General features: G+C 37.7%; 1 protein-coding gene across 3 annotated transcripts; it reads right to left on the bottom strand.

Annotated features, from left to right (window-relative positions):
* Positions 1-5,678: 5,678 nt before the first annotated feature.
* On the bottom strand, positions 5,679-27,334 carry SUV420H1 (suppressor of variegation 4-20 homolog 1 (Drosophila)). Of its 3 annotated transcripts, XM_009327467.1 has the most exons (9): positions 27,032-27,334; positions 26,044-26,191; positions 15,812-15,977; positions 14,404-14,513; positions 12,321-12,487; positions 11,635-11,654; positions 11,314-11,450; positions 8,512-8,708; positions 5,679-7,189 (listed from the first exon to the last, which is right to left on the bottom strand). In XM_009327467.1, the coding sequence occupies exons 1-9, from the start codon at positions 27,189-27,191 to the stop codon at positions 5,721-5,723; spliced, it is 2,574 nt and encodes an 857-aa protein (XP_009325742.1). In that variant the 5' UTR covers positions 27,192-27,334; the 3' UTR covers positions 5,679-5,720. The 3 variants fall into 3 exon arrangements, with proteins under 3 accessions (XP_009325742.1, XP_009325750.1, XP_009325758.1); XM_009327475.1 differs by lacking the exons at positions 26,044-26,191; positions 27,032-27,334 and adding an exon at positions 20,768-20,806; XM_009327483.1 differs by lacking the exons at positions 26,044-26,191; positions 27,032-27,334 and adding an exon at positions 20,768-20,806 and having other exon boundaries at positions 15,877-15,977.
* Between the last annotated feature and the right edge of the window lie 306 nt (positions 27,335-27,640).

Raw genomic sequence — 27,640 nt, 5'->3', positions numbered from 1 at the left:
AAAGACTATCCTTCTGTCTCGGCATCCAGTATTATCCAAGAAATTTTGGTAACCCTGACTGTGAATTACCCAGCAGTCCCGTCCTAATGCTGTATACACATGGTTTATGCAAATATGAATAAAATCACATCCTATCCAACACATTTCTACGACTGTCATTCTCTACCTTAGATCTATCAGTTTACAGTCAATTCTGTTGTAAAACATTGCAGCCAAACATAGTAATTGGAGCAGAAAAGACTATGTATCTAATTACGGAATAGAATTGACTTCTGATGAACATCATAAAGCATCAGTGGAAAAATCTATGCTTTGTTGGACCCACTGATAGCTCCACACTTGACTGAAACTCACTACCAAAACCATGAATCTTTGCTTGTTAAGCTAAAACAATTCCTGAGCAACACTGTTTAACTGGCCCCATACCTGTTTCAGCACTGACATACCTGTACCTACAACGAGAAGTCCTCCAACACCACCACTTAATCTACTGTGTTCCGTGGCAGGAACTGTTATGATCAAATTTCATGCAAGGATGAATCTGAGTAAAGTTACAGTTAAATCAAATGCAGCTGCCTGGGAAGAAGTCATGGATTTCCTTTGCCTGCGGGGAGGAGGAGTAACACTGCAACAACCATGTATACCTTGCAATAATAAAAATATTTCATGGGATTAGTGTAAATAAGGCACGTGAACTCAAGCATGACTACAACAGAAGTTCCCTTGGTGGGCAAAAAGCAGCAGCAGCTACAACAGGCAAAAAAGAGCAAATACATAAATAGTGTTGCTGCCATGAAATGATGCTGAGGAAAGACAACCTATCATAACCTTGTTAACTTGTGAAATCAAGAGTTTAGGAAGGGGCAACAGAGATTATGCAAGGCCATAGTTTTACTTATGACCCAGCCCAAACAAGAGAATACTCACTGGGGAAAGGGATTTAGGAAAACACATGATATTAGCAGATATAATGCAAACTTAAATGACTTTGCTTTTGATTTTCAGTAAGTCTTATTCTGCACATCTCCCAAACCTTCACCCTTTCATTCTAAAAAGGGCAACCAACCATACAAATATGGGGAGCAAAGGAATTCTGTTTCTGGGCTTATTTTAAAGAGCATGCACTGGCAGCGCTAGGCAAAATGGACAAAAAGAAACCAGAAAAAAAAAACCCCAGCCAAAAGCAGACATGAAGACATACTTTGCAGAGTACCTTGGGTGCGTTTAACACATAGTAGCTGGCAGTGTAACTGAATAAAGCCAGTGTGTTGTGAACAATAGAGTAACACACTGAACGATGGTAAGCTTCACACAAGCTAATACCCAAGCATTTGAAGTACATACAGAGACCACACCTAATGCCCAACAAATACACCGGAGGGGAAAAAAGAAAAAAGAAAAAAAAAGGGCATTTGAGAAAGAAGAAAGAGAGACAGTAACAGGACATTCATGTTAATCTTGCAAAAATTGAGTCTGATAAAATTCCTGTGGATTCTCTGCAAGTCCAAAATCCCCTGCTTGCACCCTATAGCCGGAGTTACAGATGAGGTAGAAAAGAGCATGCTTGATTAGCTCAGAGGGGGACTCATTTCAGACAATACTACAATAACATCTGACAATCACAAGCTTCTGCTGTTTGCAGAAACATTGCTGCTTCTCAGCACAAGCAGTTTTCCAGAAATTCCCCAGAATCCAGGGAAGTATCCCTGTACATGTGAAGCAGGAAAGGCTCGATTCTTATTTGGCTATTTCCAATCAAATCACCAATCAAATCACTCCTCCTCAAATAAATGTAAAATACCTTTCTATATCACTCCAAAGAGACACGGGAAAGGTTAGACTGGCCTATGCAAGGCAGACAGAAACATCGAGTAATCATCTTTTCTGTCTCTGGGATCCACATGAGTAGTATCCAATAGGAACGAACTGCCTGTAATGTATTTTGCAGCAATTTTACTGTACAGTAAGTCTATGCAAGCTTCTACTTGAGCAGAGCACTTAGGAGTGCTCCCTCTCCCATACGCTCACTGCATTTAATTTTTTTTTAAAGAACACTCACCATTCGGTAACACTGTTTTGTGAAGAAACAGGATTTGTTTTTGTCTTACAAAGAATCAACACCTTTGCCCCTACTCTATTAACTCACCACATCACTGGTGCAAGTCAGCTAACAGTTACATCCGCCACCCAAATGTTCAAAAGCTTATGCTAAACCTGTCCTCAACTATACGGCAGCTCCGTATGCACTGCCTGTGCCAGGATGCTCACAAATCCGCAGCCAACCTGCCATTTCCATGGTGGTTGTAGTGTTTCCTTTTTAGCCTCACAACCCGTTACATATGACACAAAACTAGCTGACAAAGCTCACCTATAATATGCTTTCTCCAATTCTTCAGCCTGCTAAAAGATGTGCTATGGTCACCCTAAACCTACCTAGCTGTTGCATCTTTTCTTACCAGTTTCTTGGGAAATGAGAGACATAAAGGCTAGACAGGGTCCCTAACAATCAAATCGCTATTAACTTCACAGTGCTTTGTGATCTGAATTGGACAGCAAGAAACATCCCCAGATTGTCAGGTTCTCATACATGTGACACAAACATTCATCTTCCTCTACTACTAAGGTTAGGGAAACATCATGATCTGCCAACTCACATATAAATGATGAAAAAAAAAAATATTCTGCGGCAGGGGAAGGACAGAAGAGACGGGTTGTGCAACCCCTGCCTACCTGATCAACTTGGGGGCACACAATTATTTTCAAGGCATCTGTAACAGCAAAAGTCTGTGTAGCAGGACATAACTGTGGACCTGTCTACCATGGAAATCACTAAAAGCTTTTGTTCCAAATTCTCCAAGACAAGAAGGTTGTTCAATGAACAAGAGGAATCCAGAGTTCCTGATGCCCCAAGAGCTACTTCTACTTATTTCCGCATCAGCTCTCATTAAGGGGTTGGCTGAACTATGAGTTAGTAGGGACATCTACTCCAGGAAAACAGCTTCTACCTCTAAGGGCAGGATTCTCTTGCAATTTCTTCACCACCTGTTTCATGATCAGCTTTCATGGCTTAATGCTGGTTTAGCAAGCCCTAAACTTGCTCTTGAGCATACTGGTCAGTAAATACCAACAACGGCTGCCAATGTTTACTTGCGGCATCAACCCCCTTTTCCTTAAGCGCCCAGGTGAACTATGTTTCTGCAAACCAATCACCCCCCCACTAGAACCACCAAGACTGCCAAAGGACCATTTAGACGAGCCTGCAAGCAGGAGCAGCAGAGAGACAGAAGAGCTGCAAGAAAAGCTGACTATGGAGCAGAGTAGGGGAACTGGTATCCCAGAGCACACTACAGTAATAATATATGAGGCAGTGAACAGAAAACACGCAGATGCTCTGTTCAGCTCTTCACATTTTTGGCTGATACAGCCACATACTTGCAGGGCACATCACCCAGTGAAAATGTGAGCGAATTCTTGAGGAAAGAGCTGTATTACTGTTGTCATCAACTGTTTGCTGGTAAACTTCTACTACAAAGCAAGTCCTTAATAATACAGCTATCTTCCCTGTAACCCAGCCTTTAATAACCCATTTTTATATGATACAGTACAATTAAAGAATCCCACAAGACAATCCACCATAGCTGACTCAGTACTCAAAAACGTCAGCATACTTACCAAAGCTTGTGTGTTCAGTCTTCCATGAACTTGCCCAGGTCTGACAGGAGAGACTGTCCATTACATACAGGCCTACCCACTTTTAAAAAATATATACACTCTGTACATGAGACACAGCTGGCCTTTAACAGAGACCAGACATTGTAAAAACAAAGTTACAAGTATTATGTTTAATTCTACACTTAATTCTCTGCTAAGAATACAGAAGGGAAGTGAGATGAAGGCAGATTCCACCATCTGATTTGCAGTCTAACAAATTACTGAAATGCATTTGGAAGGATTTCTTTGAAAAAAACCCTTCATTTCTGTGAGGGTCAGAGAGATGGGTCAAACCATTACGATCAGCTCACATGCAAATTCACCCATCCATTTCCACTAATGCTTTCACAACTGGGTAATGCAGTGGTCATATAACTCAAGCTCTTGCTCTTCTGGACAGAGAGGGTTGGACTTGACATGAAAATACTACGCAGCTAACAGTGGATTCAACGCATCCAACAGCACATGCAACTTCTGTTTCTACACCCCTAGATACAAAAACTCTAAACCGTAATCCATGGTTGAGTAAAAACACAAATACCATAGACCAGAGTGCTATACAGTTATGTCAACTATGACATTTTAGACCTGTTTCAAAGAAATGGCTTATAAATGAGCCGATTTACACATACAAACAAGTCCATTGTGCCCAGAAGTTTCCTAACATTCTTTATTAAAAACAAAAGAGCCAAAGATTGCCCTGATGCTCTTCATTTGTTATAAAGCAGACTGAAGTATTAAGTGAACTACGTATAAGCAAAGAACTCCAACTGATGCAGAGTTTAAAACTAGGTTTACAATTTCCTATTTTATTGGCATGGATGTATTTCTAAACTTAAAAACCCTTCTGGCAAGTTATCTCAATTTCTTATGACAAAATTTCTCACAACACACAAATATTTACAACATATACATATTTTTTCAGTCTTTTACAACTGGTTCTTAAAAGACAAACAATTTATAGGTTACCACAGAACAAAAGCTGTGACTTAGTTGTTTTTAATTTCATAAAACTATCATAAGTTAAAGTGAATAGATTTTCTTTAAATTCCTTGTAGCATTTTACAAGTGCAACAGAAAAATATGAAGAATCAATTTAGGATAGCTGCAGTTCATTGGATAAATGTTGCCCGTTGTAATCACATTATTTCACAGCAGATTCTTGAAAAAATAAGCACCAATCATTCTTGCAAAGAACAATTTTATCTAAAAGTATTGAAAAGTGTTAAATACAAGGTGTTTAATTTACATAACAAGCAATAAATACACCATATCCAAACTTTTATTCTGCATACTGCTACCCTTGTACATATAATGTACTAAAAAGTCAGCAAATTGTCAACACCTTTTCATATTTTTTTTCTCTTTTTTTAAAGAAATCAATTTGACTTCCAACCAACGGTTTGCTACTATAACAAAGGCCACAAACAGTACGTCTGGGACAGCATACAGTGTTAAAACTGACAAACTCCAAGGGGGGAAAAAAACATCTAGCAAATAAATCGAAAAGCTGTAGATCATTGCTGGTGATAATAACATATACTAGAAAACCTTAATATGCTGCTACTGTGATTTTTTTAAATTGTTTAGTCAAATATTGTAAGAGCAAACTAATGCTCTTGCTGACCAAAAATAATTATGTAGCCACACTGTATTCTCATTGTCCTGCATGGAAAGATTTGATGCAATTTCATAACTTTGCTTGAGCCTTTATTTTACAACAGAGCATTACCTCTAACTCAGAATTGCACATAAGAAGGCTATTAAAAAGTACAATAAAAATCTGCACAAATCAGACTTAAGAAGAGTCAGTATGCTGTACACTTTCTACAATATTACGTTGATAGGTGAATAAACAATAAAGAAGTGCTGCCACTAAGTTTTTCAGAAAGTTCTTCAGTTGAGGAATAATCAAATGGAATTTTTGTTGGGTTTTTTTGTTGTGGTTTTTTTTTTTTTTTTTGTTTTTTTTAAAAAATGACATCCAGGTCAGTTTAAGACCTATAAGCTTATGCATTGAGCCTTAAAGACTGATCTTCTCTCCTCCTGGAAGAAATATCAATATCTATTGAATCCTTGCCAACAATAAGCCTTAATCTCTTTGCTGGAGGAAGAGGAATAAAGTCATCAAATTCATCATCATAGTCGTCTTCCTCTTCATCGTCCTCTTCTGATGAAGATTCATCTGCTGTTTCCTCTTCATAGTGACCATAATCATCTACTTCCATTCTTGACTCCAAAAGGGAGAGAGTTTCACTACAACACATACCATTTTCATGAAGGTCCTCGGGGTATGTCCCTCTGTTTTCTTCCTCTCGTTTTAGCTGTATTTTTAATTTTGTTGAACTGTTGCCTGATCCTGAGTTAAACCCATTATTTAGCTTTGCTACATATAAATTATTATCTTTTTCATGGTCTTTACTTAATTTGATGCTTATTTTCGAAGAATTCATTCCATCACTTTCTTGGTCATTTGCCTTGCTACTGCTATCATGGCGTCTACGAAGAGTCAGTTTAGGGATCCCAGAGCTATTTTCAAGGATAAGTTGTGCATCATACCTCGTGATTCGTCTTTTCTTTTTACTTTTTGCAGTTCTAAAGCTGTCTTTTGCTTTAAAATTGTCAGATGTTACAACAGAGCAGCCACCAGATACAGGGATACAGTCTTTATAGCCAACAGGTGTGTCCACCAAATTATTCCTCTCTCCGAGTTCTGAATGAGAACTAATCAAATCTGGTACTTCATCTTTCACAGGTGTATTGTGCGTAGCATCAGTTTCTTCTATTTTTGCAGATGGTTTCACAAGTTTTCCTTGTCGAGATTTCTTTTTTGACATGCCTGCATCATTTTTCTGGCACCCAATCTCCCCTTTATGTGATGGTCCATGAGCCACGTCATTTTCATTTATCACATGAGACTGCTGCTCTAAAACGTCCGATTGCATTCCAGTCAAATTATTCTTATAGCTATCCAACATATTTGGTTCAAGCTTTATGTCAGAGGTCTCCTTCAAATTCATTCTTGTTCTCACTGACCTCCTTGTTATGTATGTGCAGGGTGGTATATCACCATGCTCATGAGCACCTTTCACAGAATTCAGTTTATGTTCTCTTGCTGCATGCCTTGTTAAGCATCCACTAGAGACTGCAACTTTGACTGGTCCCTCCAATTCTTTATCCTTTTTAATGGGCAAGTTTTTATACAAAACTACTTTAGGCTCTTTAAGAACTAAATTTCCCATTTCGAGCTTTCTAGAAGCATTCTTTTGCTCTGGCCTTTTGCACTGATTTCTCAACTTTATCTTTGAAAGTAAAGGCTTTGCAGGCTTTTTCAGTCTCTTTGGTACCCTGGAATTATTTATATGAGTTAGTTTAGATGAGGTAGAATTTGATGATGCTGGAATTCTTGATATAGACTGTCTTGTTAATGTTCTATTTTTGCTGTTCTTTTTTACACCAATTGAAGATTTTCTGTTAGCTGCAAAAGAAAAAAGTGGTTTTGTTATGACACTGATTTATCCTGAGTTTCCCACTCCCAAATACTGTAGTTATTTCATTTATTTTGAACACTTAATCAAAATCTGTGAAACAGGCTAGATAGTACACAGTAAGGAGCGAGACTGCTTAACTTGCAACTCAGACATGAAAGGAATTGTCAAACAAGTCAAAAGTACACCTAAATTCCAGGTACACTTCCCTCACTGCCCCCAGTACACCAAGTTTGGTTTTTACTGAATTTCTTCTTCTACCGATTTTTTTAAAAATCCATCTCACATTATCCACAGTTTTTACTATTATTCCAGCAAAATCTGAGGATCAGCATGCTCTAGTATTAACCCCAGAATTTTTTCCTACAGGGGGAGGAAAAAACCCCCAAAACCTTAACTACTGTAATGATTTCAGTTTCAGGTATCCAGTAGTCTGTCACCTATTGTGGTAAGCAAAGGAGTTTTGTCTGCCCAAGCAAAGCTACAACTCTAAAGCTTTGTAATTACAGATTACAAGAGGGTTTTGGGAAGTGGTTTTTTTGTTTGTTTGTTTTTTTAAATATCACAGCAGCTAACAGGAGCCAGATGGAACCATAATATTTTATATGGCTCCAAACCTGTTTGCTAGTTAAGTCAAAGTTTAAGTTATTTATATTTTGCCTATACTGAGGGTGGTGGGGGTGGGGAAGGGGGGGAAGTAAATAAATGATACTCACTACTCCATGAAGAGAAGTCTCTCAGGAGCATCACAAACAAAAATCCCTTCCAATTTCTTCTGAGATTACTAACTGTGTGCTTTCACTTCAGAATAGGTACCTGAACTATCAGTCCTGGATGTGGAGAGGGAATAGCTGCCCAATTTAAAGGATCTCTAAAGGAAACGACTGTTTGTTTAATAAGCTCTACTAAGAGTATTTATTTAAATCTGTTTTCCTACAGAATGTAGGTAACTCAAACTATATAAGTTTTCTTTCCTAAACTATACTATTGCATGTGATTGTTTACCATATTTTTGAAATACATACATTACTGATAGAACTTTAACTGACATGTTTAGAAATATGACACTAACTATTTGCTTTTGATATAAATAAAAGAAAACAAAACAAGAACATACCACCTATTGTTCTTGAAACACTTAAGGAAAACCATGAATTTGCTATTTAAATTGCCTTCAGATTCCTGATTACAGTTCTAAAGACCAGTATCTGAGATGCATCTCAACACTAAGAGAGGAATTCCATCACAGTGAAATTTTTCATGTTTTCATGAAACCTTTAATCCTGCACTCCAAGCTTTTCCCCTTACTTACTTGCATTAGCTTTTTCCTGAGTGGTATCTGCATCAGTGTTAGAGCTGACAGACTGGCTGTCTGAATTTTTGCTGCTGTCACCCAACTTTTTAAGTCTGTTCAATCGTTTATCTGTTTCTCTCAGACCATATTTACTATTAATCACAGGAGTAGGTGCTGGCAATCCCACTCTTGATTTAAAAGCACCAGTTCCGCGTCTACAACAAGGACACAGTGTATTAACAACTCTTAATATAAACTTAGAACTTTGTTTAATATACAATAGTTTGAATCTCAAGTATATTTGGATAAAAAATACCAATAACCACTTAATTTATTAGCATTTTGTGGGCTGTTTTAATAAGATATCTATATACTTACCTCATTTTAGTAAGATGTGCAGAAAAACCTTCCATTTATTTCTTGCAAGAAGAAATATTGCAAAGGTAGGTTTTCCTTGCTTTATGTCTATTTTAGTATCGTTTCATAGTCAAAGTACACAGGTGAAAATGAAATATGGTAGTTCAAAATACTACTTATATTAGCTTAGATAACAATTTAAATTTTTCCTAATCACATCAGGCTAGTAAAAAAATGCCAGCTTCAGTTCCAATACTTGTTACTGCATCAGCAAAAGTTGAAAAGTACAGAAAATGAAGGAAAATTGTCACATAGTTCTGTGTTCCTTCATAACTGAAAGAGTCCAGTATGCATTTACCATGAAAATTAAATGGCTGAACAAACCTAGAACTTTTTTTCTTTTTCTTTTAAAGTAATCACAGAAAAGGATGAAGATTAAGAATTCCTGCACTTGCACTTCAACCTCTACTACTAGTATTCCTTTGATACACTTTAATAATCCAGTACGTTTGCACTTCGCAGAATTACTGAAGACAACTTCAGTTTGGATTCCAAACTTCTTCCAGTTGTACTGGAAGAAAATCTTACAAAACTTAACTGAAAGTGCACCAAAAAGATCAGATAGGATCTCAAGCTCCACAGGGTTCATTATTATGCAGACACAATACTTGTTCTCTTAACTAATATTTGTTCGATATGGAACACTTTCAGTATTATTTTGAATTCTGCAAATTACAGGCAGCTTAAAATACTAGACTGAACTTAGTACAAGCAACAGCCACTTCAGATCAGAAAGCAATGGTGCTATAAACAACCACAACTGCCTTCTGACATGTCGTCTTTGGTGCCCAGTTCTCAGTTAGCCAGCATGAACAGCAGGCTCACCTAAAAAGAGTACACGCAAACATGTAAAGATATGCAAATTTTCTTGGTGATAATTTCTGGAGGCTTGGAAAAAAAATTGTACAGTGCCAACCTTCCCACAGCTCCCAAACGTACCCCACAGATTCTTAGAAGTCTAGCATTTTAACATTACAAATTAACACCCTTTACAGCATAGTCAAAATTGGGTCACTTAAAGATGATTTTTTTTTGTGATGTACAAAGTAACAGTTGCCTCATCAGTGTTGTTAAGGACTCATTTTTCCTTGCTCAACTCCCCTAAATTCAAATCTCTCATATTTGATTGCTGTAATACAGCCTTGTGACTGAAAAGCAGATTCCTAAAGTTAGAACTACCCAAACGTTAGCTTTAAAATACAACATTTTCATGTACTTAAAATATGAAGATGACAAGTTAGTGAAAGTGTTCAGACACATAAAAATGGTTTGTCCTGAAAGAGAAAGTATGTCCGTATTACATTAAAAATCAACAATCAAAGGAACCTGAGCAAAAAGAAACATATCACTGCAAGTAACAAGGAAAGAACAATCATGGTGCCCATTTATTCAATACTAAGCAGCTCCCAGGACTGAAGTACAGTTTTACTAGCAGCAATCTATATAAAGTCTGAGACTGTACCCTTCACTTGGAATGATCTACCAACATTGTATGAGCTTGGAGGTCCACACCAGAAGGTTTTCCCTTGAATTGCAAGAATTGTTAGTGACCGAACTAGCTAGTAAAAATGAAGGTAGGATTATTAAACTATTTCTAGGTAGGTGCGCTAAGCTATTTCTCAATATGATTAATATTTTATCCTTTATAGTTTTTTCTTCTCTCTACAGTTAGGTCAAACAGTAACAGAACCGTTCGTTATAGGTTCTGTGTAGTTCCGCTTAGAACTAGGTGAAGCTCTCACAAATGATGTTCAGCCTCCATGCTCACAGTAAGCGGAAGTTTCAACATCGCAAAAACCAACTATGAAATTCTTTCAACTGATTTTTTGAAGAAACTAGGTTGGGACAGCACAGGTGAAAAACAAATATAACAACTTTGCTGCTATTGTGCGATGGACAGATATAGGCGAGTACTGTCCAAACCAGTAGATCTTTATGAAACCCCCAAGTTCTAATAACACAAGGTGAAAACTACTTTGCCCATTCCCAGCAGAAGAGAACTTCAGGTCAACACAGAAAACATTAATGAAATTTGCGTTTTTTCTAGTGCAAAAAAGAGCAAAAGTTGGGTGTCAGTTGCTAATGGTCTCGTAGAACCTACAACTGCTTTTCCTTCCAATTCTTCTTTATTCAGTACAAATATTTTTAAGAATCTACACCTTTTTGTTATTCTCATTTTGGACTATCTCCAGAACAGAGAATCAAAAGGAAAACAGAATGCAGGAGTTCTCAGGAAACATGACCATTCAGTAACAATATAAAAAAATCATTACAACAAGTAGCTAGGAAGCAATTATAACATGTCCAAAAATCTGAGCACTCATAATCAAGGACTTTCAGTTTCACAAAATATATCATGAATATGCCCCATTCCATTTGAAACTTATTTACATCAATGCATACCTTTCACAGGTGTAACATTCGCAGTATTCATTATTTTCTCCAAAAAACCCATCTCCATAGTAACAAGAGATTTCTTCTCCAGGTTCAATATCTCTTAGAGCTTTCACACATGCTGTGTCTCTGCCCGTTGATACAAACTGGGGAAGGAGACGACAGGAAGGGGAGGGGGCGAGGGAGAAAAAAAAAAAAAAGGTTAATCATTAAGGCTGAACAGTATCTGAATAAGAAAAGAAGTGAAACAGTTGGGGAGGAAAAGGTGCAGGGACAAAGGGAAAAGAAACGTGGGGTGCTTTATTTATTTACTTTTAATTTCTTGCTTACCTTACAGTTAGGTCTGCAATCTGAAAAAGGTCCAAAAGATAAAGTCAATTAACTGTTGATAAGACCTGAAACATGAATAGTTGTAGATATCTAAAGTAAGGATTCACTCTGACTTCAATAACTGTAGAATCTCAGCTAAATACTGGGAGTTATGTTAGTATTGCACAAAGCTATACATCAAAAGATACCTATTTTGATATAGTTTTGTTTCTGAGCTCTTCCCTATGCTATCACAAATGTTCAGCTTCCCTCCTCTTTAAGGCAACAGGATTTATCTTAAATCCTACCTGCTTTTCCTTCAGCATACAAATGCAACAGAATCAGTTAAGCTTCTGTGCAAAAGGTTAAAGAAGGCATAAGGAGTTCACCTAAGAAATACGTTACTGTTGACTAAGTTCATGCAGAATTCAAGGTAACCCACAATATGCTCTACTAATTTAGCTGCCAGTTCCAAAGTCTCTGTGAAAGAATAAGGCATCACTTCCTAGAGACTTCTGTGAGTTTCCAGTTCACAACCGATCAGCTCTGGTCTGGGAAAATCCCAACAGGATTTTGTCCTATAGTAATCCAGTATGCCAGATTCAAACATTTTCTCTAAGATCCTGTGTTGTTCAGCTCACATATAACAACACTTCTGAGTAGAATTGTTTATGTCTTTTAACATGCTTCCTACACTTACTACTCACCATGATTGATAAATGCAGCAGGACCAAGCCACAGTTGTGCACAGTTTTTCCGTGTGGAATACATGACACTGAAGTCATTTTCCCCATGTCTCAGCAGCATGTTTTCTTCCATTTCTGATAGTTCAGCAATACAGCCCACAAGTAATTCTATTTTATCATTTCGTTTCCTTTAGTGTAAAAAGAGTAGCAGAAGTTACAAAGTAATTTCACAAAAAAAAAAGTTGTCAATAACAGGAAGTGTTTTGTAAACAATTTCTCAACCCCTATAAACCTCATGTTTTAATTCAGTTAAAGACAGGATATCAGGCTAAGTAGACTTTTTATCAGACATGAAATAAATGGTTTTATGCTACTATATAGAATCAATTACATCAATTCTGACAGACATTACCATCATTGTTTCTACAATTTCCTGAGACTGCAAGCAAGAAATTGCAAGAGTTGATTACTTCAGCTTCTACAGTTAAAACCAAAAGCAAGTTTTTTTCATTTGTGCACACTCCCTCCCCATCAGCACTTAAGACATTTTCACTTCCTCCGGCTGCTCTTGTTTGCATTTCCTATACTTCTTCCTTTGGCCACGAAAACACAGCATAGTGAAGATGCTTAGAACTCCATGGCTTCTTAAAAAAGGCCCAGTATTGACTCAAAAAAAGGCCAGAATTCACGCAAGATGTTTTCCTCTCTCACAAGTGGTTCTTCAGCATCAAGCTGGTCCTTGAAACAGATCATTGGGGGGGGAGGGGGGGGCAGGGAAGAGACCAACAAAGCCATGACGACTTCATGTGCAGACAGCCAATCTGCCATCATAAATACAGCAGATCAGAGGCACTGAATGCTCAGTCTAGGAAGAAGCACACAATTTCCATTATCTTGCAAGGGCATTGTTTCCACTGCTCTTCAGAGCAGCCATTCCAAATTTTGGCCAGATTACACTACACTGATGAATATGGAGATACTAAATGTACATGAAGGACACAAACTAGAAGCCAAGCCTTTTAAGTGCAAAATTCTCCTTTTATAGAGAGTGCAGAGAACTCAGTCTTGAGTCTCAATAGTTTTCCAGATATTGGCAGGGTTAAGAGGCAGCCCTCCTGTCTTGCTCTCTCTCAGGTCACTCAAGATTTTGAGCATGCAAAGTTAATTCATTTTCAACACACCTAAATACAAAGCTTCCACCCCAAAGAATCAGCCAAGGGGAGAATTCAGACCGAAAAAAAACAACCCCCAAAAATACCGATTATATCATGATTGTGGAACTTCCAGCTACAGTCATGAACAGCTAGAAACTGGCCTCAACCTTCTTAAAGCTTACTCTCCCACACGTTGAGGCCGTAGCCCCACAGTAACAGCATGCTTACATGGTACGCTGCCATCGTAATGCCTAGTCACTCAATCCTAGCCTGCACATAATAGCATATCATCATCTCAGATGTGCTGTTATGAGTATGTACTGCCACAAAGCAAAATAAATATAAATTGGGGGGGGGAGGGGAAGGGGAAGGAAGGAAAAATTTATTTTAAAATCTTAACTAACCCAGGGAACTGCTGGTGCTGCCACAGACATGCTTATAATGAAACTCAGATGTGCCAAAATGAGATGGGGAAATACACTGGAGTTCCAACTTTGTGTTTCCAGGAGAGATTTATCTTGCACAATCAAAATACGCAAATAACACCCCTCAGTTTCTCAAAGGTGAAAAACTCATTTCCCTCACAATTATTTGTTGCATAACAAATCCAGCATAATGTGAGTCTTGACATGGTCGTGTTTCTCACAGGAGGCCAACAACTCACAATTAGAAGAAAATAATTATCTGACTGAAAACAAGATAAAAAAACTTGCATACTGAAAACTGTATGGCTATGTCCAAATATACAAAGGAATATCTTACAGATGCTTGTATTGTGTGTTAAGTACTTAGCAAAAACAGACACCAAATTTGATTTGTAAGTAAAAACACAAAACTTTGTATTTCACTGGCTGCAGTTTTAATTCTAAATCATACTTTTTAATAGCTTCCTTAGAATCTTTAAAAATAATTGACAGAAATAGAATGCAATAGTAAATTATATTTCTTACCATTCTTTCGTTGCAACAATTTTGGCTCCATTTTGCTCAGAAGAATACCGATTACAAGGCAGTATCTCAAACCCACTGTCAGTTGCAAACATTCGTAAATAAATAAATACCTGCAATGAAAGAAAATAGCACTTTTCTGTTACAAGCAAAACAAAAGCAGTGAGGAACTTCATATAAAAATAATGAAAGTCAGTGAACTGCACCCCCCCCCCAAAATGGATATTGCAATGGGATGTTGTTTGCTGAAATGCATTTCTGATTATAAATATACACATTATGTTAATCTTATTTCTTCAGAGTGACTTGCAGGAATCCTCACATGGATAACAGGACGATCCAAAGAGTTTAAAAAAATTAAAGATGCCTTGAATGGTATAAAGTTGGCCCAACCAATGAAAATGGATAATTTCTTCTTAAAGTCACTGAGTAGTTGCATTCAAGAATTCTTCTCAGATCTTTAAGAACCACTGAGACCTAACAATCTACAGGATCCAATTTTATTCTTTCCAGTTCTGAAAAATATATTACTTCCATGACAAATCTAGATACTGAACTCAGGGATTGCTGGATCAATTCTTTTTAGTTAAAGTGTGGTTGTATTACTCAAAAAACACTTTGGGAAAGCAGAATTTGCTGCCTACTTTTTTCTTCACTACTAGATTTGATGCACTTTGAAGTAGGCCAAATTCCTTTTGGTTATATCTGAAAACAATGCACTCATTTCTGAAGGAGGGTTGGTTTTTATTTTTTTTTTTTAAAGTAAAAAAATACTGTGATTTCCTTGCAACTTTGAGAGTCAACAACCTTTATGCTATATACAAAATGGATTTGGGGTGTGGGAAGTGGAGGAGGAGGAATAACACTCCCACATAAAGCCCCTATACCCAAAACAACAGAGGTATTTTGAGGTAGCAAGGCTTCTCCTTTTCCTCTACCTTTCTTTGTCACACTATCTGATTTACAATAGCTGTAAGTAAAAAAAAAAAAAAACACCACCAAAAAAAACCCCACCACCAAAAACCCACCACAAAACAAGCAAACAAAAAAAGGGGCAGGGGGGGAGAACCCTTCCAAAGAATAAAAGAAGTCCTTGAAACTCTTGTCTCCCAGAAGCAGGTCTTCTCTCTTCTGCTTATGACGTAAGCCAACAGCAAAAGAGGCAAATGTGTTTTCCTTTCTACATGTCTATTACATAAAAGGCAATGGTAAGTTAACTCAAAAAAAAGGTGGGGTGGGGAAGCTAGCTGGGTTTTAAAAAACAAAGGAAGTTTCTGTTAAGAAGCAATCAAACAAATAACATAGAGCAGTGGATTACTTTCCTTTACTACTGCTACGTTCCTAAGAAATTTTTACATTTTCTTAGCCCTTCAACCATCTGAAAAAGCATGTTAATTACAAATACACCTACATGTTCCTTGAACAACCTTTCCTGCATTTTGTTCTTGTTAAGAAAATAGTGCCGGGCCCAGTCACCTGACGTCAAGGACTTGAAGGCTTTTTCTAAGTGCTCATCTTTCTTAAAACGTTCAATCACCTCTTTTAGTTCTTCTTGCCTTCCTTTAATAGGTCGGAATCTGAAATAAAGAATAAAGCTATTCCAGTCCACTGTTATTCATTCTCAATTCTTCCTCACAGTTACTCACAGCACAGAGTTCTTTTGCTAGCCATATAAATATTTGACTCCTAGCATAAAGAAACTGACCATTATGTACTTAAATCACAGGCCCTCATTTCCTGAGGTAATGGCAGAGGTAAGGTAAAGCCAAGCATACTACTTGGAACATTAAAACTCTCCATTCTGCCAAGAAGCATAATTTATTTATAAAACAAATCTCTGATAAGATTAACCAACACAGAATAATATTTCACTGTTTTCAGTGCCTATCATTTGGAACAAAGCAGCCAAAGAACTAGTATAATGAAAGTGTTACTGTCCTTACTTTCCTAATAGATTTACTGTCATTAAAAGTGCACGTGCAAAAAAATCCACCAAATAAACTAGGAAACTTACAGCATCCAGTTAACACTGGTATGAAGGGATCTATGCACAGTTCTGGCTTTTGTAGCTGGGTTAGGGGGTGTGTGGGGGGGTGCGTGTGTATGAGATCTTAAATTTAAGTCCTCTACAGCCTCACATACTACGCTGTTTTTTTTAAATAGGGAGCAAACAATTAGCACAACTGAAAAGACTAAGAAATCTCAAAACAGAAAAAATGCACAACTATCTTGAAGAGTGATTTCAAATCAACTTTTGCCCAATGCAAAGCCTTATTACATTGACAAATCCACTATATGAGTTTACGTAGATTGCAAACTTAACATTTGCATTCATATAAAACACACCTCTTAATGACTACACAAGAAGTATCTATAAATAGTAACACTCAGCGTAGATACTACATCTGTGGAAAACTGAAGTTCCACAAGTTAGTGCGATCATAAGAAATTTTCCCCAAAATATTTGCTACAGGAAACAGGTAGCTGAAAATCATGGGTAGATAAAATATGAAAATAAACCCCTGTACATTAGCAGAGAATTCTGCCTTCTTCCCAAAGCTTGAGATTTAAGAAAAACTATCCTTCATATCTTCAACAGGAAAAAAATGGTTACAGAAAAAACCTATATGACTGCAAGAAGCAGGAGCTCCATTTTTGAGCTACAAAACCACCAAGAGAAAGCAGAACTTAATTAGAGATTATGTCGAATCTCTATGAATTGCCTTTGACTGAGCACATACCCATATATGTTCTGCTTTGGGGCGGAGGTGTGGTGTGTGTACTTTTAAGCGTGTGACACACCCCAGGGGACTCTTCACAAAGATAAAAATTTTCTGGGGTCATAAGAAACAGTTTTCTGCAGCTCCTTTTACAACTCACACCTTTTTTGTCATATGCTGTGTAAGCAAGTGTTAAACGAGCTAACAGCTTTTGATTAAATCCGTAAGACTAAGTCCCATTACTTGCTGCTTGAAGTGTGTTACCATGCTGATTTTATTTCCTCTTACTTACCAAATGAAGTTTGTATTTGATGACAAAAGTAAACAAGGGGAAATAAATTCTTGAAGTTGGTGGAAGGAAACCTCATCAATTCCCTCACTGATACCCTGCTTTTTAAATTACCGTATCACTTGGCTTATCCTCATCTTAGAACGCTGAGTGTTGCAAGTAACTTCTTTTCAGATGACTAAATAAGATTTGCTGCTTCTATGCAACTTCTATGAAGGAAACAAAACAACTTGTGTTGCACATCCCAATTTTATTTCACCTTGTAAAATAGTAAGAGTTTAATCAGAAATAAGTAATAATGATGAGGATTCAATTTCCTTCATTAGAAGTAAAATGCTGTATTTATGCTCCTGATACAATAAAGAAAGACCTCCTAACAGCAGTATCACTTCCAGCAGCAGTGCAGATTATCAGCGTTCCATGCTACTGCTTTTACACATCTTCTCTGCATTCCCCATCTGAAAAACTTCCTTGTAATATAATGACTAAGCAATCTTTTAGATCTTTTAGAATATGGCAAAAATTATCACTATAAACCTGTGAGCTTTCAGGGAAGAAGATACAGTAAGTAGTTCTGAGAAGACATTAGATAAGTTTTCTTCTGGCTGGGATAACATCTAATGAGACAGCAAGAGTCAGTCAAGAAATAGATGCCCACTTAGAATTGTAGTACGTACTGTGCCAAGAAGTTTCAAATCAAGTTCTTCATTAAAGAATATACTTATCCCATCTCCCCAAAAAGCTAACTGCCTAACAAGCTGCTGAGATCTCATCACCGAGGAAAACTCCCTTCAGACCACAGATGACATGATCGTTATTATTTTTGTTCCATAGCACAGCAATGTCTCCCTCGACTTGCCAGTCAGATACAAGAAGAGCATCTCCCAGTTCTCCCAAAACCAGAAAGACTTCTCCCAGATTTGATAGTCATAACTCACAGAGCTTCCTCAGACATTAAGGGAATTTAAAATGACATAGCCCAAACTGAACCCGACTAGTTTCAGAATAGAACTTGCTCTCATTTTCAGTTTCAATCAGAAATCATTTTCCCAACAAGGACCCAACTGTACTTACATCATGAGAAGTACAAAGCACACTAATATGCACAAACATGACAGGTCAACATTTTGTTTACATCTTTATCTACAAACATTACAGGAGGAAAGGCCACAGGATTTACAGCTAAAATTGGTCTTCAGCTATGTCTATCCTTGCTGGGCTAAATGAATGATTGCCCTCTCCCTTACATTTTATTTTATATGTTGAAATGCACCATTTTTTTAGCTAAGTGACCTGCAGGAACAAAGACAGGTGGAAAAAACATCACATTCAAAATTGCATTAGCACCTGAGACAGGCAATGTATGTGCTAATAGACACAATCATACTTGTTTATCATCATGAAGCAGCTTGGTCTAGGCTAGCTAAAGAAAGCAGTATCCCAAATCAACCACCAGCAGGGGGGGGGAAGAAAAGAAAAAAAAAAGCAGGGCAGATACTAAGCTTAAACAGTGGCTCTCAAGACCTACAGAAAAAGAATCAACACCCTACATTTTCTAGCAATTAGAAGCACATCTTATAGGCCCAAAGTGATACTCATATTTCAGGTCTTTCACAACATACCATTCTCAAAGGCTGACTAGATGTCTACCTGACTAGCTACCTTAGGTAGCTCAGAACCTGGCCCCAGCCCTTTAAAAGTCACGCGCATACCTCCATGGATCACATTCAGCAGGTGTTTCTACAGGTTCTTGTCTCAGGCATTCCACACTGCTGGTGGAATTCCTTTAGATGTCTAGAAGAAATTCACGTAACATCATTCTTGAGAAGTAGAATAGTTAGTGTATGCCCAAGTCTTGAAAAGGCCAAAAAGAAGGCTGGAAACAGCAAGGGGCAAAGAGATTGTAAAAATCCCAACACATTAAAAGGTCAAATGAATGTTACACTGTATGCCAAGCATTTGAAACTTGAAAGAGGAACTGGGTTTTTCAAAGAACATGACTCTTGGCACCCAAGGATTCAAACATTAATACCAAGGACCTCCTGCAGCACCTCTATCAAAACGTTGTACTGATATTTTTTACATGGTGAGAAGGCAGAGATACTGAGAAAAAGATAAACAGGAATCCAAACAAGCAAGAAGTGTCCACAAGTACATAGAAAGATGCTAGAAACCAACATCATGATGTACAGCATTTCACTTCAAGGGTTCCTGAATCAATGAAACAGAATGACACTTTGCACTCTGAGTCTGAGTTGTTCACAGCTCAACAGCACATGTAAACTGCACTGAGAGCATATAAAGTTTATGAGCTAATGCAGAATACTACAACCCAGGCTCCTCACGAAATCTTCAGTACTTTCACAGGTGTATCTCCATATATACTTTAAAAGGTACCTTCTGATTTGAGACACTGAAGAAGCCAATATGCCAAGAAAGCCTAGAAGACGAGTGTTCCTTAAGAATTTGAGGGTCTGCTGATAGACACCTTGCTTCTCCCAGGAGTATCAGAAATAGCAGTTTATTCATTAGTCTTTCTCAGCACTACCTACCAAAAAGCCAATCAGTTTTGAGAAGCAACCTTAAATACTATCATTTTGATGTTACAGGGCTTCCTCATTTACACATGTCATTAAAAAAAAAAAAATCTACGCACCTGCTGGAAGAGTCTACATGACTGTTTTTGAGCACCACCATGAAGAGAGCCTGAAAAGACCCCACAGCTAAATATATATATATAATCTGAGCCAAAGAAACTGGCTTTTAAGTGTCAGTAAAATAGGAGACTAGTTCAAAGAAGAGAAATAAAGAGATAGAAAGAGCACAAGAAAACCAACAAAACAAACCAGCCAACCCAGTCTCTAAACAGAGAGTCAATTAAAATCAGAATTGTTTATCCAGACTTCTGGTTTGCTCCTATGAACAGCACCTTTATTAGATTCCATCATGGAAACTGAACAAGACACTTTGGTGTTTGAATCTGCTCACAGGCACAGACTCCTTGAGCCACCCTATGGACAGCTTCAGGGGTCAGGTTTCACAGAACATGGAGTCTGCCACAAAACAGTCTGTTGTTAAAAGTAAGCTAAGAATGAAAAACTCAGCTATCTCTAAAGAAATAATAATAGCCCTTCCTCCTGACAAGCTGCAGAATAGAAACTTTTCACGCTTCCCTAGGAAATACCTATTTTTCCCTAGACAACAAGATCCAAAAAAAGCTATGGCTATTGCAATTTCAAAATCAGCTAAAAGATGATCTTATTCCAGTTAAGGGCAAACTGAGGTGGTCTCAATAAGGAAGACGCAGGAAAATGGGTTGGGGAAGCAGAGCTCTTTCTCTCTCTCAAGTTTCTCTTACCTCGGGAATACTTAAAGAATCTTGAAACTCCAAGGTATAAAGCCAAAGGTCAGTGAGATGCTTGCCTATAAAGGAAGTTAAAGGAGAGTTTCTGGTAAGTTCAGAAGCACAGTACCTTGCCCAGTCTCAGTCACTGAGAGCAGTGAGTTTGAACAAAAAGGATAAATTGATCCTGCAAGAGATCCAGTATGGAACTCCACATAGTGTACCAGTGCATGATAAAGAGTTATACTTCTAAACCTATTTCTTAACTTCTGACTAGGGAACATGAAGAAGAGTGAATTTATCAAAACATAGCATCCCATTAGCCTCTTAACAACACGCACTTTGTCTGGATGGTATTTTTATTTAAGTGGCTATGGAAAAAACAGCAAGTTACTGTTCATCTAATACCAGAGATTCAGCACAAAAGCTAAAACTGCAAGGCTGTTAAGCATTCAAGACAGCACAACAAGAGTTGAAAATCATCTACTTATTGTAAGTGGAAACAATTTATTTAGTTAACATACATTTTGGCTTCCCCCCCACCCAACCCTGTAGTATGAGTATCTTAATTAAAAGCTAGTTCTATAAAAATAAACTTGTTCCGTGTTTAATCTCCAGTATTGTTATCTAGAAAAAACCCCACGTTCCTTAAAGGCCAAAGTTCAAAATGACATTTTTAATGAAGAAAGTAATCCACGCTACTTAAATTTCTTGAACTGAAACTATACACGCACCAGTGTGGTCAAAACTCCAATACAGCCTAGAATAGAAGTAAAGAAAATTCTAACAGCCACATAGTTTCATTCTCCTTAATATGGTTAGCAAATAAATGCTTTTTTTTTAATAAATATGGGGGACACAAAAAAAAAACCCACCACTCTCCTTCATTCCTATTCTGACACTCCACATGGTAAATTTAATTTAGCAGTTACCATGACTACTGGATGCAAGCCACTCCATCTTCTGGCGATATAACACTTTTTATTGAAGTTAAAGGTGCAACTAGAAAAACTGTGTAAGAGTAAGGTGGTGGGTGTTGGTTGGGGGGCGGAGGGTTGGTTGCTGGGGGTGTTTTTTGGTTGTGATTTTTTTTTTTTTAAATCCAAAACATTGAGCAGCAGCAAAACAGTTAGTTCCAATGTAATCACTGCGTGTGATTACACACAGTGAAGGAAGAAAACCAGTAGCAAGCTAAAGGACTTTACTGAATTAAGCTATCAGCAAAAATTAAAAAAAATGGACAAAGCAGATTTTACACAAAAGTCAAACAAAATCATTTTGGAAAGTATACAGACACTGAGGTCTGAAGAACATAAAAGCTTAATTTTGAAACAGGGTGTCACTACATAAGAGCTGTGTACCTCTAATCCAGTATCTCCATAGCGCCACAACATTGAAGTTGAACTATACAGCCACATAACCTTATTTAGCAGAAGACACATGACTTGTTCTACCTCCAAACCCCGTTCAAGGTGAATACTGAGCCCTTTAATTATTACATTGAAATGAGCTAAGGAGTGCAGAAGAGATTCAGCACAGACCCATGAATGCAATTGATATGGAACTGCTTTGCCTTTTTTGTCTTTGGGGCTCAACAGTGACTCTAAGGGACAAAGAGTCACGTACCCTTTCAAGTTCAGGAATGACTGACAGTTTACACCAAGCCCAGCAATCGCTTCTGGCGCAGTGTTGAGAGAAAGCTTCCCATACATCATCCCCAAACAGTTCATGTTTGCTATGGAAAACATGGAAATTCTTAAAGCTTGGTCCTTTAGTCTCACATTACCAGACAAAACCACCTGTACCACACACCAGTTTGTAACTTCACTGAAAGCAGCAATATGGAGTTAGGAAACACCCCTAGATTCTCCTAAAACAGACTACAATGCATTTGATTTCCTAAATCACTTGCAAACTCAGAAAGACATTGGAACTGCTTTCAGTATTCCCTAGCATGATGCTGGTGCTTTGGGGAACCAGGAAACAACAGTGACTGGTAACAGCAGCAGTATGATCAGGAGTCTGGCTTAAGATTTAAATACAATTTTTATGCAAGATAGTAAAGAGTGGATTAGCCATTAAGGCATGCAACTTGAAGATTCAGTGCTCAGCCTAGGGAAAAGCATCTGAAAATAAGAGATGGTAAGATAAGCAAGAATTCACTTGGCTTTTTACAAGCGTCAGTTTTAATCTCTAGTGTTAGACAACCTTCAACCCAGGAAGTAATAGCTTGCAAAATCAGTCTTCTTTTTACAGAAAGGACAGGCATGCAAGACTAAGTAAATCTTACAGCCAGGATATCCTTTATCACAGAAAAAGGTCTGACATAACAAGATTTGTACAAGAAGCAACAAAACCTCTTAGAACAGCTATACTCAACAAGATTATACTTCCTAACATATGGGTGTTTGGGTTTTTTTGATTAACTGCTAACCTGCTATTTTGTCAAGGCAAGAGCTACCAATTTGATGAAAGAATGACCACAGGGCTTGTAAAGAGGGCCAGAAGCTCTGAAAACAACCTGCTTTCTCTTGGAAAGCCAAGAGGATGCAAAAACGTTACTTTTGGGTAAAGCCACTGAAGACATTTCCAGAGCTACATTTTATGCTGTCCATCAAATCCCTGGCGACAAGAAGATATGTCAGAGGAACACTGGACAAACTCATTGGGGGATCCGATCGTAATCTTTTGAGAACAAGTCTTCAGCTCTTTCAGATATTACTGACTTGACAGCTTAGAGAGCTAATAGCCCAATTCCCAAAACAGAGGGCATTCGGGAATTGCAGGACTTTATTTTTATGGCCCCCGGAAAAAAGAAGAAAAATAACAATCCTGTTCTTGTCACCACTCTACCATAAGATTACTAATTCAGTATAAAGAAGATGGAAAACAAAGACATCCCAACAATAATCTAGGTAATTTACTAGGATGCTATGAGTTAGTTTTCCTCTAATCAATATACTCTGGGCAAAACAAGAGGTCTTCACAAACTCTTCAACTAAAGGAATGAATGAAGTACGGAAAGTGCTTACATAGAAGACACTTATAGATACAAAAATACAGACTTGGCTTCCAGAGGTAAGGTAAAGTACAACTTCAGTAAGTAGTCATCAGCTTATGCTGTGCTGCTAGTTGCAAAAATACAAACCTCTTATGTGTTTCCAACAGCAAAGCAGAATGCTGGCACAGTCACTTCCACAGTACATCTTCAAACAAATCGGAACAAGGGAACAGGAAATATTTGCTTGCCATCATAAATGGCTGTTTTACTTTAAGCGCACCTCAATACACAAACTACGTTAACTAATACGACTTCATCACACTGAAGCAGAAGATGCCCAAACATAAGCTGTAAATCTTAATTTCTATTACAATCATGTATTTGGGCACTGGCATCTGGTATTTTGAAAATGGTCTAGTCTTTTCATATTTGCTTTCCCCCCATCTTCCCTCAAAGCCAACAACAAATCTCAGGAGCTCTAGAAAGACTACAGCTTACTAGATGGAAGGAAGATGATCTAAGCGTCACAGCTACAATAACAAGCAGATGTCATCACTGTACCAAAAAGATAAACAAGAACTATGCTGATGCCTTTATTTTAATTCATTGCAACAATAGAAACTCTCCCAATAAGACATTAAGAAAGAGGCAAGATGTGTTTCTGATAGAAGTTTTAAACCTCACCTAAGTATTTCCCATAGTGCTCCAAGATTATTAACTACTGTCCTTGAAGACTGCCTGTAACTGTTCTCCAAGTCTGAGAAAGGAATACATGATGATAGCCTTTGTGTAGTCTTTTGATTCAAATTAGTAATTAAAAAAGTATTTTAGGTGCTGAAAACATATCAGCAGAAAACAACATTTCTGAAAGTAGCTTCTTCAACTATTAAACAATGAATACATCATTTCCTTAGCAAAAAGCATAAGTATTAACTACCTGTGCATAACCTGTAGACTACCATTTATGCAACAAAAGAAAAAAGTCTTTTGAGCATATATATTTAGCTCGATTAACTGCTGGAAATACAAAGACACTCCAAACTGAACTGTAAGAGTATCTACCCAGACACTGTTTTGGGCACAATGTGCTATTGTAACCAATAGCATGGAGGGAACAGGAGGAACTCAAGCATTCCTCTTAAAGATGGATGTTGCACTCTCCAGCGAAAAAGAAAAATCTTTTTTCTTTAGGCGTAAGTCTTTACAGTTATTAGGACCACACTGCTGCAGTTTCATGTGCAACTCATGCTGTCAGGTTATACCAGCAACCATTTATGTTATGTGACAACACCAATTAATCTAGCAGTCATTTTTGAAGCAATCAGCTTGTTACATACACACAAAAAAATCTACTTAACTGATACTCTAGTTATGTGACTGGGCTGCACAGGTAAACCGTTCTTCTTTAAAAATAGCCACAGCAACACTTTGAAGGGTTGAGCAGCCTGTTTCCCATGATGTGCTGCCTGGAAACCCCAGTTCTTATCATTGTACAATAATAAGCACACGATTCCTGTCCTTAGAAACTTATCATTTATATATAGCTTCTCCATTAAGCTAGCAATGCAGATCTTGTATGCAAACAAAAGCTTAATAGAGATCTATAGAATATACTTATAATCAGTGGTATGTCTGTAAAACAGGAAGAAGCATGCAACAACTAAACCCTAAGACAACACTGAATTTACACCAGAAGTATTCAGACAGGTGCATAACAGTGCAAAAACACGTGCAATTCTGGTAAGCAAGTTCCCAGTGTGCACATTGATTTATCTTATACATACAGACATGTCTGAGTAGCATTCTTTCAGCATGGGTGTACAAGAACTTAAGATCAAATGGCACCAACACTGAAGTGCTCAGGAACTGTCTCTTTCTTGTGATGTCATAAGAGTAAGGAGGGCAGGGGAGGGAAAGCACCCAAGCACATGAAATAAACAGAAAAGTTCCCAAACACTAACTCCTGTCTTTGAAATATTTCAATGACTAATGGCTTAAAACTTACAATTAGTTAACTGTTTAAGCTAGGAAACAGTGTCTATTAACAACCTGTTCTACAGCATAAACACGCATGAGGGCTAACAGAAAGACCTATGATAGCATTAGAAATGCACGCTGCTACAGAGCTCTGAGTTCCAGTCTCACATGCAGCAGCATTTTAAAGGCGGAAGCTACTCGCCAATTGCCATTTTTTCAGACTTTCCTAAATGTGCAAGAAATTCCACAGATTTCCTCTGAGTACATCAACTAGGAAGATCAATTCTTTTCTAGAAAAATAAAGACAAGTTACCTAGTATTCATTTTGTGTGTCTGAAAACCTAAATAGGGATCAAGAACCAAACTAGTTGCTAGGTCATCGTTTTCACACAGTTCCTTGGCAGACATTCCAGAGGAAGGCACATAACGACTTTGACCCTCAAATCCTGAAGCACCGCTACCTGCAAATAAGAGAGCATAAATTAGATATCATTTAAAGAATGTTATAAAGCCCAGCTATGCTCAGGGACAGCCAGCCACAGGTTGGAGACAAAAAATACAGAACAATTAAGGAAGATGATAAAATATCTGAAGAAGCATGAGCACAGTTAATTTTTCACTCTTACTTTTGTTCATTTATGTAGCAGCCAATGGAGAAAGTATTTCAGAATATATTTTATGGGTGTCTTTAATTAATTTTGGTTTCCTTCTCTCTTCTGCTCCCCAACTACAAGCATCTTTCCAGACTACACAGTTCAGTCATGCCTGCCTCTAAAACTTCTGACCTACAAACGTGATGAAGCCATGACAATTTCAAACCTGATTTTCCCAAAATCTGAATAAAGGATTTACCCTGAATTTGTAAGTCCTTCATCCCAGACCAACAGTGAAAATAAAAATCCATGTTCCTTAAAACCGTTTCATAATGACTATGGATGTATGTGACTTCATTCAAAATGGGGTTTACTTCTATGTGTGCATTCACTAAAAGTTGGGCTAGTAATTCAAATTATGTTATCACACTAGTTCTCACTTAGTGCCAATCACATATTTTATACCTACACGGGTTCAAAATTAATTTACATCCAGTTATTCTCACTTAACTTTTAAACTGATCTGAAGAGATCTATATTCCTGAAGTGAGTTAACACATCCAACAAATACAAACATAATTAATGCTTCTGATGATAGCCAAATGCTGAATGCAGACCTCCTTCATGAATTAAGACAAGACGGAAGCCTGACTTGCAAATTGATAGATGAATCACACACAGCACTAAGCTGCATAAATATGTACATACATCTGCTTGATCTTCTCTCAACTCCATTTTTGCCCATCTTCGGATTCTCCTTTCCTGCATGCTGCAATTTGGTCTGATTCTGCGCATGGTCGTTAGACGACTTGCTTCCACTTCTCCTGCCATTCACCACCATGTTCTTGGATTCTCCCAGCCACTTCATTCCCACAGACAATCTGACTCAGTTGCATTTAGTCACTTTTCAAAAGGCTTGGAGAAGTGGATGAATAATTTCAGTTCCAATTCCTACTGGAAGCAAAACATGAACATGATTAGAACTTACTGGGAAACTGTTTCCAAGACGCAGATTTTTAACAACAAGAAAAAAAAAAAAAGAAAAAACCCCAACACGGTGAGGCAGGAAGAAAGATGGTGATCTGCATTTGCATTAGGAAGAAAGAAAAGCAGTTCATTAGCACTAGCACAGGGAACTGCTGCAAATACAGATATCCACAGGTGAAGTACTGTCCTACAACTTATAACCACATCTGGAAGCAAAGACGGAATTCTAAAGCTGATAAATTGCTAAGGATAACTCAATTTGAAGAGCTGGACTATACACACATATATGCCTATGTATTTATATAGGCATACGTACACATGGATAAACAC

The sequence above is a fragment of the Pygoscelis adeliae genome, unplaced genomic scaffold, assembly GCF_000699105.1.
Source record: "Pygoscelis adeliae isolate BGI_AS28 unplaced genomic scaffold, ASM69910v1 Scaffold451, whole genome shotgun sequence".
NCBI classification, from domain to species: domain Eukaryota; kingdom Metazoa; phylum Chordata; class Aves; order Sphenisciformes; family Spheniscidae; genus Pygoscelis; species Pygoscelis adeliae.
The sequence above is the reverse complement of the archived record's forward strand: the minus strand, read 5'-3'. Positions and strand labels throughout refer to the sequence as shown.